General features: G+C 36.4%; 1 protein-coding gene across 6 annotated transcripts in view; it reads right to left on the bottom strand.

The window, feature by feature from the left end:
• The window catches only part of FAM184A (family with sequence similarity 184 member A), a 117,738-nt gene that overhangs the window by 34,570 nt on the left and 67,258 nt on the right, over positions 1–15,910 (bottom strand). For all 6 annotated transcript variants that reach the window (XM_082474492.1, XM_082474491.1, XM_082474489.1 and 3 more), the window contains exons 7-9: positions 8,820–8,981; positions 6,488–6,609; positions 5,875–6,025 (exon numbers count right to left, since the gene is read on the bottom strand). In XM_082474492.1, the coding sequence (XP_082330618.1) occupies positions 5,875–6,025; positions 6,488–6,609; positions 8,820–8,981 (435 nt within the window). The remainder of the gene's footprint in view (positions 1–5,874; positions 6,026–6,487; positions 6,610–8,819; positions 8,982–15,910) is intronic.

Raw genomic sequence — 15,910 nt, 5'->3', positions numbered from 1 at the left:
AGGAAGAATGAAGTATAATGGATGTTGGTTGGTTTTTGGTAGACTTTAATTCCATTCCACATTTTCTGAGAAAGCAAAACTGAGCCATGCCTGCTATTCCCACTCTCTGTTCTAGCTGGCTTTTCTCTTTTCTCCATGTTATTTCCCTTCGTCTTCCTGCTTCTTCTTCCTTTGACTTCCCTCTTCCTTACCCAAGTCCTCTCTTTTCCCAGGGTTCAGGTTGGATCTCTGATGTTTCTTTTACATAGTTCCTGCCCTCCTAATTTCTAGGGAGAGGATTCTGAACCTTTAGGGTCAGCTTCACTGATCTCCTGGCACTGCTTAGGGCTTCCGTCAAGGTCATGGTTCGAATTAGCTGAGAAGAGATGATTATTCCAAGTCCTTTTCTATTCCTTCTACCTCAGAATCTGCTTGCAGCTATTCTTCCATTAAAAGGTAGTATTGTTACTCATTTAAAATGCGCATAAAACTGATGAAAATATAATCTTTTTTCAATAGACAGAAATATGATTTCTAAAGAGAGAGAATTCCTTTCTTCCTAACATAAAACTTCTCAAAGAGTTAAGAGGGAGAGCCAGCAGAATGAGTCCTGAGCTTATAGTGCCAAATTTACTCAAAATTTTGCGTTCTAAATAGTCTAGACCAGTGCTAATAGAATTATAATTCAGAGCCACATATGTAATTTTAATTTTTTAGTAGCCATATTAAAAAAAAAAGTAAAATTATTTTTAGGCATATATGTAACCCAATATATCCCAAACACTAGCATCTCAACATGAGATTATATAAAAAGTACTAGTGAGACATTCCATATTCTTTTTTTATACTAAAATTTTGAAACCCGGTATAAATATTACACTGACATCTCAACTTGGATGAAGTTCATTTCAAGTGCTAAACAGTCATAGGTGGCCTGTCACTACCATTTTAGACAGCACTAGTCTAGAAATCAGAAAGCGGTCTGCAACAGCCTTAAGAAACTGGCTTTTCAGTCACTCTTGATCAAGAGCATTGATTTTAATGCTCTGTTTCTTATTCATGTCATTGTTCTTTCCTACTGAGTGTGACAAATGCCAAAATATCCTGGGATTGTAGAATCAATACGTCTAAAACCAAACTTACCACCTCACCCCCCTTCAATGAAGTAGTTTGTCGTGACCTCCCTGTCTCAGATGATGATCTTCTTTTCATTATCCTGGTTTCAAATCCTGGGTCAGTTTTAACATTTCCTTCTCCTTTACCAAAGTATTCCATCAAATTACATGATTTGTTCCTTTACAAGTTCTCTGGTAATTCTCAGTGAAATAAACTTAACTCAGGTCCTATTTGGGTAGAATTATTTGTACTTCATATATTTGACAACTTTCGCTTTGGATGCCGTGCCTCAGTTTTTCTTTATTCAACAACTACTGAGGGCTTACTGCATGCCAGGCACAGTTTAAGCTGCCGGGGATGCAGCAGTGAACAATACAGACAAAGATCCAGCTCTCATGGAACCACATTCTAATAGGGAAGAGAATCAATATGATGCTATGTAGTAACAAATGTTCTGAAGAAACACAAAGCAGGATAAGCAGACAGAGAGTGACAGAGGGTGCTATTTAAAGTGGTCAAGGAAGATCTTTTTGAGGAGTTAGGATCTGAGCAGAGATTGAACAAATTGAGGAACAAGCCATGTAGATGTGGGGAAAGAGGATTCCGTTTGGAGGGAGTGGCAGATGCAGAGGCCCTGAGGTGGATTAAGCTTGGTGTGTGTGATCCAGAAACTCCACGTAGTCCAGTATGACTGTCAAAAAGGAAGGGAGAAAGTGGCAGAAGATGACACGGGCAATGCAGCCAGAGGCCAAATCACAAGGTCCGAATCACGAGGCTACGGCAGGCCATAGTAAGAGTGTGGATTGTGTTCTAAATGCGATGGGAAGCCACTGGTGGATTTGAAGCAGAAGAATAACTTCATCCAACTTAATATTTTAAGAGCACCACTTTGGCGGGTTGGAAAGCAATTTGTAGGTAGGTAAGAGGAGAAGCAGGGAGACCAAATGTAGGTTCCAGGTGCGGTGCAGAAGAGAACTGCAAATGGCTTGTTCTGGGCTGGTAGTGCAGGAAGCGGTGAGAGACGGGCAGATGCGGGCTCACTTACTGTGAAGGTAGAGAGCAGGAAGTGCTGACAGGCTGGCTGTTCAGGGTGAGAGGGGAGGCTGAGCAGTAAGGGATGGGGGGGTCTAGGAGGGGCGGGCTGCCTTAGGCTGGCACGGCAGAGGGCTGCACGGCACGCATTCAAGAGTTCTGCTGCAGACACTAACTTAGGTATTTATATCGAGATGTCTCCATTTCATCCTCACTTCAACATCACAGCCATATTAAGCTGTCTAACATAAAAATTTCAGCATGTGATTCCTCTGTCCACAGACCTTTGATAGAATCTCACAGCTTATTGAGCGAACTTTGAACTCCCAAGCCTAGAAGTCAAAGTTTTTCACAATGACCTCTCTCCCCAACTGTCCTCTTATTTTTCTGTATTCCCCACAGTGCCTGGGAGATAAGAGTATATTCAATTAAATGTTTGGTAAATGAATAAAAATATTTGTGTTCGTCCTTCACCTTATTCAAGAGTCACACTAAAGCTGACCTCCTCAATGAACTCTTTCTCAATCACACTGGTTATACTACTCTTTCTCTACTCTATTCTCCTACCCTGCAGTATGTCGGTAAATGTTTAACAGCTCTCTGAAAAACAAAGCCCTCATTTGTAGCATCTGCTGTATCTGTGAGGTAAACACTCCCACCATGGATGACTTCAAGCCACCGCCGTGATGACCCTGAATGTGAAGTTGAGAAGGTAGGTGCACAACCAGCTTGGTGAGCTGGCAGAGCTGCTGCACCATTGCTCCTACAGTACAAACTGTCCATACCATCTATAAAGTCACTCACTACATAGTGACTTTTACTGTAGGTATCTTGTATACAAATCTTTCCCCTATTATACTGTAAATATGTGGAGAGTAAAAATTGTGTCATATACATCGCTATAATCAGCTAAATGACCTTGGGGCCTCAAAGTTCAAAATGGAAAGTCACACATAAGCTACAAAATTCCATAATTTTATGCCTGAATGATCCGTGTGTCTCTCAAATTTCTCAGTCCACTGATCTGAATGAGGGCATTGGAATATGAAGTCATATTGGACCCAAAATTAAATCTGCCTTGAAAAAGGTGAAATAAAGAAATAAATGATGACAGTTTAGGATCACAAATAGAAAATACGATCACAGGGGAATCTATATAATCGCTTTTCTTTAGACAGAGTTGAAAAATAACAATGTAGTTCTTTTGCTTTCAAGGAATTCAAATGTACGCACTGATCAGCCCAGGAAGCATAATTAGTTTTGCACTAAAGTGTAATCATTGAATAGAAAAAAAAGAACACAATGAAATAGTAAAAGAAAACTAAAAGATATAAAATTAGACTCTGATTGGAGCACAGAATGAAAATAATAGCTTTTGGAACTTTTCATAAAGTAAAAAACATCTGATTAAAGAAAAATGAAATTCTTATGCTTTTCTATGCCCATTTTTCTGATACGTTGGCTATGAGGGTTAGTTTAAATCAAATTTAACTCTCAAGAGTTTAAATTCATGTGAAAGACAAATTACTTTACTTCTTCTTTGCTCTGAGTAGGATGAAATACATGTAAGCTAAGACACAAAAGTTAGACTTGTGTTCAGTTCACTCAGAAATAATTAAAATACATGAAAATGCAGATCTTCTGATACCTTTCATAACATACGCTTCTGCCTAGGCCCTGGCTGTTTCCCATTCTATTCTCCACTCTTACCTCCTTAATGTCACGAACCCCAAGCCAGGTCTGTTTTCCCTAAGTGCGGAGGGGTGCAGGCTGTGCTGGGTGAACAGAGTGGAATGGCTGTAGGGGTCAGGGTTGGGGGTGGAAGGTTTGAGGAGCTGGGCCGAGCAGGAGTCAGGCAAGTGGAAAGTGGTGGAGCAGGTGTCAGAGCACAGCCTCTAGGAAACTATCAGAAAGAATCAAGAGAACAAGATCCAAAGGGCCAGGAAGGGTCTTCTTTCCAAAACAAAGTTCCATTAAAAAACTGCTAGTTTGCTAGAACTGTTGTCATCTCATATGTCTACAAAGAGTGAAACCTCTAACATAATACCCACTTTTACTTTAACGTGAAATCCTTTGTTTAGTTGTTTTCTTAACTTTCTTCAGGTAGACAATCCTGGATGCAACAGCTATTTGCCAGCTTATCTACGGTAATGTGTGTGCCCTACATATTTTAGAAGTGGCGAGAAAGGAAGATACTGTAATTTTGGAAATGGCCTGATGGCCTGAAGCAGCACAGAACAGTTTTACCTTTGGAGGCAATTAATTTATGGTTAATCTGCTTTGAAAACTGATTAAAAAATTCTATCAAGCTAGCAAAAATTGGAGCCACATGTAATAAAGTATTTTATAATACATAGACCTCGAACAAGATGCAAAGCATTATGTCCTCTCGGGAATGAACAATGTAGACTAGGTATCCAAAAAAAAAAAAGACAAGAAAAGAATATCAGAGAAGCATGGATGAAATCTGACAATTTAATATAAGGAAGAGTAAATGAATAATGAATGAAATAATTTGATAGAAAACAGGTGGGAGAAGTGGTGGGCCCTCTTTACAGTGCCAAATCTAGCCAGAAAATGTCTATGTCAATACTTTCTGATTGAAAAACAAGGCGGACTTTTAAGGATGTTTTCCATTTTTATCATGTAGTTGAATTATATGATAAAATTAAATATTCCAAAGTACAGAACATCATAGAGGAGTAGTACCACTCTATCCAGTAAAACTTGTCCTTCTAGATCCCGAAGTAGAAATGTAAAATAAGTATACAGAAGGTATAAGCAATGCTAACATGGTGACCAACTTCTAATGAGAGTTGTTGTTTTCTTATTTTTGTTTCAAAGGTTTCAGATTCATTTATTCACAAAAGCTCATAAATATTCATGTAGGTATACTCCCTTTCCAGAGTAACATGTAAGTTATTATGAAATACCAGTCACAAATTGGCAGGCTCAAAGTACTCTTGAAAGAAACTGCACGTATGTACCTGTGTAATAAATAATCTTACAAAAAGCCTGCCCTGTTTATTTTGGAATTCATCATGATCACAAATAGAAAGATAATAGTGTATTTCAGGCACTAAATTGCTGAGCTGCTTCTGGTCCAAGTTCTGCACTTGCTTATCAACTGGTGACTCATGCAGTCAGTCCTATTTAATTATTGGCTTTGCAGGAGACTGTTAAGAATTCATAAATTTAGAAGTTGTGTAAATGAGTGAAAATGTGCAAATTCTTTTAATTATAGTTATAAATGCTCTGGAAATAACGAGCCTGACATAAGAAGATAGATTTAGAAAACCACCTTTCATTTATGTCATTTTGAAGCATAAGAGGCAACTTCCTGTTGGTGAGAAAGTAAATTACTCACTTCTGGTAAGTGGTTTTAGGAAATCAGAATAACATCTAATAAATTTTACCTTCCACTGCCCAAATGGTATCTAATGGCTTGGAAAAAGATGTTATACTTCCAAAAAAAAAACTTTTCCATTTAAAATCTTTAATGCATTCATTTCAAATATTAAACCAAAAAACTGTAAGTGCTTCTCAGTATTTAGGACTGCAGATGTAACATGATTATTTAGCACATGGTTTCATAAGTTTAAGAATATGTCTCCTTGATTTTATACATTTAAAAAATTTTAAGTTTGCCCTATGAAAAATGACAAAATACAGTGAATTAACACACAATTTCTGTAGCTAGAGAATGTCAAGGAAAATGAAACTCCATAATCTACAGACTATTATTACCTGGTTTAAGAGATCTTCTACTTTTTTCTGCCATGAATCCCTGGCTGCATTTTTCTCTCGCTCTTTTAACTGCAAAAGTTGAGACATTGCTGACTTTTTATCCTCTTCATGTTGAAGCCTTAACTCTTCGCGAAGCTTAGAACACTCTTGTCTAAAATAGAACAAATGCACTTAATTTGTGAAGAGAATTATTCCTCTCAATAACTGCAGTATAGTTGTTTGCAGGTTTTCTAAGCATTAATTAATCCTCCTCAAAAGCCAACTCAGAATAAGAGGTGATTATTTCATAGTTAAAGACCATAAAGTAAACTGGTAACTTATCCAAGGTCATTGATTTATCAAATTATCAACAGCAGAATAGGTACTAGAGCAAAAAGTCCTTTGACTTCCGGTGAGTACTCTGCCTATGTTATAGTCCAGGAAATGAAATAAAAAGTAATCTATATTTAAGCAGAGAAAGAGAATTCCAATTTCTCTGCAATTAATCATGGGAAAAATTCATTAAAAATGCTGCTACTACACTTCAACAATGAGACAATATAAGCCATATAACAGAAAACCATTTTCTGCACGTCTGTATAGATAAGATTACATTACTGAGTAAAGAATATACCTAAGGTTTTCAGTCCATTTTATCTCTAAGTCATGGGCCATTTTGTCCACTCTCAGTTTCTCCTCTTCTTTCATGGCAGCAAGTGTTTCTTCATGCTGTTGCCTTTCTTGTTCTAGCTCACTCTGAAGAATAAAAACTTTTCAATGAAGACTAGTCTTCAAAAGCAAAGTCACTGTTGCTTATTTCAAATAACAGAGTGCTTGCATTATAACTTTTAAATTCTACAGCACAATAATTGATAGTGCTATCTATGACAATTATTTGAGATTTTCTGACAATAAAATCATGGTACCCATTTAATATTTTAAATGTCCTTGTGCAAACTATATTTTATTAAGGCTTATAAATTTGCAAATTATTTTAATAGTTTAAAGTCAGCATTAAATTAATAATCTTAACTAAATTTTCCATATCATAGGTATCTAAGGATTCAATTATCTTCACCTGTACACACATTACATAGGCAGATACGCTGTTAAAATTCATTCCCATTCATATAAAAAGTATGCTATCTACAAAGCTTAAGCATTATAGTTGTATCTCACTGACATGATTAAAATAATCGTGAGACATTTAGGCTTCTATTTTTATCCTGTAACTTGAAACCAGTGGTCCGTGGGTTTAGTGTTATCATGGTAACATGAAATCTCTGTAGAGTAGCATAATAAATCAAGTGGTTTTCTGGAGCTTGGGGCTGGATATGACCTGTTTGGACAACACTGGCAACCACGATCCCTGCCAGCAGTGTAGCTGCTCTTAGGGTACAATGGAAAAGGAAGAGATGATGGTCCATCCTTCTGTTAACACAATGGCCCTTTCTGGATCACCCACTTGCTAGTAGCACATTGCAGCATTGTTGAGGGGCATATCCAGATTGATGGGAAAGTAGCAAGTCAGTGCTGAAATTGTTGACCTGGCTAGTAAGCAGTAAGTATTGAAACCTGAATTCAGCCATCTTAGCCAACTGTCATTTTCACTAAGTACTCTGCCTCTAAGAATTATTTTTTTCCACCAAAGACAGTGTTGAATGGAGTAGAATTTCTCAAAGAGTATGTCTTTTACTGAATGCAAAGCACTTTATTAGACATTATTGGGGTGGGAAAAGAAGTAAAGAAAACACTTGCTCTTAAGAAGCTTACTCAAAGTTATGGTAAACTGTGAGGCAGCACCTATATTTTCTCAATTAAATTTGTCCAGCAGAACAGAAAATGAACAGTTGATAAGGTTTTGCTTAAGTGTTTTTATTATGTTCTACTATTTGATAGAAGAACAATGTAAATATGAGCAAGGACCTTAAAGAAATGGAACTGAATCCAATTCTAAGCTAAAAAAAAAAAATTTGAAGGCAACATTTACTGAGCGCTTACTATCTTGCTAAGCACTGTGCTGTAATGGTTTACCTCAGTCAATTATGACAATAGCAGTGTGACGTGCAGTATTATCCCCCCCCTCTCCTGCATTGTGTGGATGAGGAAATTAAGATTGAGAATAAGTAACTTGCCCAAAGTTACACACTAAGTGATAGATCCAGAATTCACACCCAACCAATCTGACTTCAGAGCCCACACCTTAAACCATCTCTCTGAAAGAAAAAATAATAAATCTCTAGCTACTGTCCCCCTAGTTGTATGGTTCACTTCTCTACCTTCTAAGGCAGTCTAAATATTTGCTCTGCTTCAAGACCCTGAAGGGGAAAGACAAATCTTTTCCAAAATCTGTAGGTCACAGAGAATTACTTAGTTGCTATAGATGAGAGTTCAACTCTTACCAGTAAAAGAACTGTGCATACTAACTGTTACGGATTGAATTGTGTTTCCAAAAAGATATGTAGAAGTCCTAACACCCCAGTTCCTCAGAACGTGATGCTATTTGGAAACAGGGTCAGTGAAGATGTAATTAGGTAAGATGGGGCCACGCTGAAATAGGGTAAGCCCGTAATCCAGTATGACTGGTGTCCTTACAAGAAGATGTGAGGACACAGGAAGAATACCATGCAAAGACAGAGAAAAGATTGAAGTTGTGCTGCCACAAGCCAAGGAATGCCTGGGGCTACCAGGAGCTGGAAAAGGCAAGGAAGGATCCTCCCTTAGAGGTTTAAAAGGGAGAATGGCCCTGCTAACACCTTGATTTTGAACTTGCAATCTTCAGAACTGTGAGAGAATAAATTTCTGTTGTTTTAAGCCACCTTGTTTGTAGTACTTTGTTATGGCAGTCCTAGGAAACTAATAATAATTATATATAAATGTGATGTTTGTAATAAACTTTAAGCGAAGTAACTAAATTATATTTTTACCTTGCTGATATTTAGATTATAACAGGATAATGACATTACCTCAGCATTTAATAGAGCATCTCTGGTCTCCTTCAGCCTGCCTTTAGTCAAGTCCAGCTCATTTTGAAGTCTTTCCTGGGAGTCCTGAAGACTAGCAATGAGTCCTTCTGCAGAGCCAAGACCTTGTTCACTTTTGCTTACCATTTCTTGGAGGTGGCCAATCTGCAAGTAAATACAGTACTTTTAATACACCTCAGTGTAATCGACCAGCAAACAGTCACGTTTGTTTTCTTAAAGTCTTTTCTTTAGATGTAATTTTACTGATGGATCTTTGTTGATGAATTTGGAAGAAGCACTCAACCATGATAGTCTTCATCTGTTGTTTTTTGAAAAGACCTCCATATTTATGATTTCCCTTTGTCATGGCAACCATGTAAATACATGGATACCTCAAGCTCCTGTGAATTCCTGGTTCTATCATATAATCAAATACCTATAAAAAAGAATTGAAGATAAAGATCATACCCAAGATTGAGAAAAAAGGATCTTTTAGATAAAAATATTTTTTAAACCGCTCTTTAAAATTGGATCACTTATACTTCATTTGAGCCCTGTTCTCCATCTATCTATAAAAGTGATAGATTTAGGTCAATATTGATAAGCTGGTAAATGTAGCTTAAATTAGGATATGTTGTGATCTCTATGTTTCCATAAAAAATGTGTGTCTTGAAATTGTTAAGAGTTGAATTTACACACTCTTGAAATTAGGAGCTAATAGACAATTTGTTGATTAAGCAGACCTCAAGTAATGAGAACTATTATAAAATCAGTAAATGAAATACTTTAAATTATCTAGGAAAATATTACGAAGTAAAAATCTCATTTTTATAAAACAGCCAAGCTTATCAAAACTCTACAGAAATGACAACTGGTAATTAAAAAATAATACCTGACTATTTCTCACTGTAAATACAGACATCACAAAGAAAACTGAAAATCCTTCTTTAATCCCCTCTCTGACCCGAAATCCCCTGCCCCCAACTTCCTGTTTCCTTTCCATGCAGATATATGCACATGCTGAACAATTCCAGTGATGGTAGCATTTTATTTTGTTAGTATCTTTAAAGGGATGCCAACCTCATAAAATGAGCTGGGAGCTTCCATTTTTTTCTGGGCTCTGAAATATTTTCATAGCTAAGATTTACTTGTTTTTTGAAAATTTAGTATAATTCATCCATTAAAATCCTCTGGGTCTAGTGCCTCTCTAGATACACGTTGGACTATTTAGTTTCTTTCATGGCTATAATTGGTTTGGCCAGGTTGTTCAACTACTTTGAGTCATTTCAGAAATTTAAATTCTCATATGAAGACATCAGTTTTCCTTAAATTTGAAAACTAACTAGCATATTTGTAAATAATATTCATTTACAATGTTGTAAAATTTTCTCTGTCACTGTATTTATGTCACATTTCCCTAGTCTACATAGCTTACTTGTGTCTTCTCTACTTTTTGTGTTGATCTGGCTTGCAGAATGTGTTCTGCGGCAGTGAATGAATGAATGGAAGAAAAGTGACTGTTAACAGAGTTAAAGAGTACTGAATTTAGGAGAAAATCTAGTTTCAAGTTCTGGGTCTGCCAGTATAAAATAGCAGTAAAAATACCTACCTCACAGAGTTACTATGATAATTAAATTCAAGGATATATGGAAAAAGGTTCTTTAACTAGAAAGCAACATACAAATATTAGGTACCAATCAATACTCATACAATTCGCCAATCACCTATTCCACCCCTCCCAGTTTCTCCTCTCTCATAATTTTGCTTATGGTGTGTTTTGATATCTGTACAAATATTCTGTGTTTTTAATTCATGACACTGCCATCATATTTCAAAAAGCCTTCTTTGTCCTTGTATTTTTGTCACTTGAGTTTTGTATTTTATTTATATTTATATTCATGATTTAATATTACATTTCAATGCTTAGCCCACCTGGAACTTTTTTGGTACAAGGTTGAAGAAAGACTCTAACTTCATTTTCCTCTTCTCTTCCATTTACGTACAGTCTTAAAAAAGCATTGTCATCCACTATGATTCAGATTAAACCTATTAACTCTGGCCTCTATCCTACTATTCTACTGACATTACAGGCAAGTCCTCAGAGAACTCTTGCTTGCATAACATTTTCAGGCCTCATAGTCTGAGCCTAATCACTGTCTGACACCGACACTTCCACCCTCTTGCAAGTATCTGCTTTCATGCTTTTCTGATATCCATTAATCCTTGTTCTCATGCTTTTGATTTCTCCTTTTCAATCGCTTTTCCTGGCTCTGTTAATTCAATACTGGTGCACCTCTTGTTACCAGCAATCTTCTCATTAGCTACCCTTGGGTAAGCTCTTCTACTTAAATGGCTTCCAGAACTGCCTGATCTTTAGCTCCAAGCCTGCACACTCTACTTAGTTCCAGCCTAGATGTCTCACAATCACCGCAAAGTCAGCATAGCCAAACAACTCGATGTCTTGCCATCCAATGTATTTTTCCTCTACAGGAAGTACAGATTCCTATCTTCCAACAGTGGCATTATTATCTGTCCAAATACCTAAGCTAGATACCCGAGTCACTTTCTACCACTCACCATATCAAGCCCTATAAATTTTACTTTAAAATTTTTTTATTTTTGTATTTTATTGACATATAGTTGATTTCCAATATTATATTAGTTTCAGGTACACAGCATAGTGATTCAATATTTTTATAGATCGTACTGCATTTTAAAGTTATTACAAAATAATGGCTATATTACTCCATGCTGTACAATATGTCCTTGTAGCTTATTTTATACATAGTAGAGTGTACCTCTTAATCCCATACCCCATCTAACCCCTCCCCCCGCCCCGTCCCTACTGTAACCACTAGTTTGTTCTCTATATCTGTGTCTGTTTCTGTTTTCTTATATACATTTGTTTGTTTTCCTTTTTTAGATTTCACATACAAGCATTAACATAAAGAGTATCTGTCTTTCTCTATCTGACTTACTTCACTAAGCACAATACTCTCTGTGTCCCTTGTTGCAAATGGCAAAATTTCATTCTTTTTTATGGCTGAGTAATATTCCATTATATACATATTGGGTTGGCCAAAAAGTGCATTCGGCTTTTAAGTAAAAATAAAAGACAAATTTTTCATTTTCACCAAGAACTTTATTGAACAATGTATTCACCCTTTTGTTCCACTACCTTCTGCCATTTTTCAGGCAACTTCATAATTCCATCTTCCCGAACCTTTTTATCTTTTTGAGCAAAGAACTGTTCCAGGTGCCTTTTACAGTCTTCCAAGGAATTGAAATTTTTTCCATTCAGAGAATTTTGTAAAGACTGAAATGAATGGAAATCCAAAGGTGCAACGTCTGGTGAATACAGCAGATGAATCAGAACTTCCCAGCCAAGCTGTAACAGTTTTTGCCTGGTCATCAAACAAACATGTGGTCTTGTGTTACCCTGATGGAAGATTATGTGTTTTCTGTTGACTAATTCTGGATGCTTTTCGTCGAGTGCTGCATTCAGTTGGTCTAACTGGGAGCAGTATTTGTTGGAATTAATCGTTTGGTTTTCCGGACGGAGCTCATAATATAGGACTCCCTTCCAATCCCACCATATACACAACATCACCTTCTTTGGGTGAAGACGGCCCTTTGGTGTGGTTGGTGGTGGTTCATTTCACTTGCCTCATGATCTCTTCCGTTCCACATTATTGTACAGTATCCACTTTTCATCGCCTGTCACAATTTGTTTTAAAAACGGAACATTTTCATTACGTTTAAGTAGAGAATAGCATGAGGAAATATGGTCAAGAAGGTTTTTTTTTGCTTAACTTACGTGGAACCCAAACGTCAAAGTAATGAACATAACCAAGCTGGTGCAAATGATTTTCAGCGCTTGATTTGGATATTTTGAGTATGTGGGCTATCTCCCACGTGGTGTAACGTTGATTGTTCTCAGTTAATGTCTCGATTTGATCGCTATCAACTTCAACTAGTCTACCCGACCGTGGAGCATCATCCAGCGAGAAATCTCCAGCACGAAACTTCGCAAACCACATTTGACACGTTCGATCAGTCACAGCACCTTCTCCATACACTGCACAAATCTTTTTTCTTTTTTTTCTTTTTTTGGCTGCACTGGGTCTTCGTTGCTGCGTGCGGGCTTTCTCTAGTTGTGGTGAGCGGGGGCTTACTCTTCGTTGTGGTGCACAAGCTTCTCATTGCGGTGGCTTCACTTGTTGCGAAGCATGGGATCTAGGCGCACAGGCTTCAGTAGTTGTGGTGCATGGGCTCAGTAGTTGCGTCCCGCAGGCTCCAGAGCACAGGCTCAGTAGTTGTGGTGCACGGGCTTAGTTGCTCCGCGGCATGTGGGATCATCCTGGACCAGGGATTGAACCTGCCTTGTCTCCTGCATTGGCAGGCAGATTCTTAACCACTGCACCACCAGGGAAGTCCCACAAATCTTATTTTGTGTTTTGGTTGCATTTTTACCTTTCTTGAAATAATAAAGCGTAATATGCTGAAAATGTTGTTTTTTCTTCCATCTTCAATATTAAGATGGCTATACAAAAACTAGCTAATTTTGGTAAGTCTTTTTTTAAATGCACGTTGATATGACAGCTGTCACATACAATCTAACAAAATTGTTTCAAATGAAGTTAAAGACAACTAAGGGCTACTAGAGCCATCTTGCGGAAAAAACCGAATGAACCTTTTGGCCAATCCAATATATACCACATCTTCTTTATCCATTCATCTGTTGATGGGCACGTAGGTTGCTTCCATATCTTGGCTATTGTAAATAATGCTGCTATGAACAGAGGGGTGCATGTATCTTTTTGAATTAATGTTTTTGTTCTCTTTGGATATTTACCCAGGAGTGGAATTGCTGAATCATGGTAGTTCTATTTTTAGTCTTTTGATGAACCTCCATACTGTTTTCCATATTGGCTGCACCAATTTACATACCCACCAACAGTGTAAGAGGGTTCCCTTTTCTCCACATCCCTTTTCTCCACATTTGTTATTTGTAGACTTTTTGATAGTAGCCATTCTGACAGGTAAGAGGTGATATGGCATTGTTGTTTTTGATTTGCATTGTCTAATAATTAGTGATGTTGTGCATCTTTTCATGTGCCTGTTAGACATTTTTCCAAAGTAGACATATGGATGACTACTTAGGTCTTCTGCTCATTTTTTGATTGGGTTGTTTATTTTTCAATATTGAGTTGTATAAGCTGATTATATATTTTGGATATTAACCCGTTATTGGTCATATCTTTTGCAAATATTTTCTCTCATTCAGGAGGTTGTCTTTTCTTTTGTTGATGGTTTCCTTTGCTGTGCAAAAGCTTTTACATTTAATTAGGTCCCATTTGTTTATTTTTGATTTTATTTCTTTTACCTTAGGAGACAGATCCAAAAAATATTACTACAATTGATGTCAAATATTTACTGATCTCCTACCATGTGTCAGGCAGCGTAACAACTGTGATAGAACATCTTATAATAAACAAATCCAAATGCTTTTCATTTTAACAAAATATTGAAAAAATATATATCTACTTAAAAAGCTTATTTCCAGAAGAAAATCTACAACTTAAATGTTATAAGAACATTTTAAAAGACCATAATGGTCAGAATTATTGATGATTCAGCCTACTATTTTGTCTTCAAAGGTGATCCCAAAATAACATTTCATAGGATAACAGGGTTATCCTTCACCTGAGATTTTAAACTCACTAGCATCCCTTAATATACTATTATGATTCTGGCATTCATGAATTTGTCATCTAGATCCACAGTTGAACTACTTAACATTTTGAGGCTATTTCACTTGGAAGGGTATCAAGATCTACCAACTTATGAAGACAGTACATTCCTTAATTTTTTCTAAAACAATCACTTTCAGTTTTTATGAACTACTCCCCTAATTCTTTCCTCCTGTCTTTCCACAGATGTATCTATTTTCCATCCAATAAATGTAAGTGGAATAAAATCTTTATTTAAAAGGCAAAACTTCTGACTAGGTATTTTTAAAAATGCAGCTATATGTGTTGGGCAAGAGGCACACGTAAACATAGGATGCAGAAAAACAGAGAGTCAGTGGATGAAAAAAGATACACCAGACAGCTTATACAATACCAAATAACACAGACTAAGCCAAAAAGTATGATTTGTTAAGTAGCTAAAACAATTTTATATTTGTATGCATATAACAAAGCCTCTAAATATACAAAGCAAAAATTGATAGAATGTAAGAAGAAATAAGCAAATACACCATCATAGTATCAATGTTTAGAAACTGATAGATCAAGAAGATAAAAATGGAAAAGAATACAGAATATTTGAAGAAAATAGCTTAAAATCTTGATTTAATGAACTGGAATACAGACTACATTGCATTAAACGAGCGGATGCACTCAGAACATTAAACTTCGTTTATGTGTGAGGTCACAATGCTAGGCCTTAACAAGTTTCAAAAATTGTTTTCATATGAAGCACAATGCAATTAAGGTTACAAAAGCATTTCAATCTCACACAGCTTTTCCAGAGAACAGAAAAGCATATAAGTCCTACTTCATTTTATGAGGCTTGATATAACCTTGATTCCAAAACCAGAAAAGGATGGTATAAAGAAGGAAAAGTACGAAGCCATCTTATTTAAGCCTAGGCTTAAAAATCCTAAAATGAATATTACAAAACTGAATCTAGTATTATATAAAAAAGATATATATAATCTGTCATGACTAACTAGGACTTATTCTAGAACTCCAAGGTTGATTCAAAATTATAAAATTGATTAATGTAAGGTACCGCATTAACAAGTTAAAGAAAAATGAGTATGTTCCCAATAGATGCAGAAAAATCAACATCAATTTGTAATTTTTTTTTAAATTAGGAAGCTAGAATTATAAGAGAATTTTCTAAACCTGATAAACAGCATTTACAAAATAAAGCTTCAGAGAAGCATCATAATTAACTGTGAAATGTTGATGTCCTTCACTTTAAGAGCAAGAAACAAAACAAGAATGCTTACTGTCTCTGGAGATCCTAGCCAGCAAAGTAGGACAAGAAAGAAAATGTCCCAGCATGAAGGGAAGGCAGATACA

This window comes from Balaenoptera physalus (assembly GCF_965194825.1).
Source record: "Balaenoptera physalus genome assembly, chromosome: 9".
In the NCBI taxonomy this organism is placed as follows: domain Eukaryota; kingdom Metazoa; phylum Chordata; class Mammalia; order Artiodactyla; family Balaenopteridae; genus Balaenoptera; species Balaenoptera physalus.
This window is presented reverse-complemented; position numbering and strand designations above follow the sequence as displayed.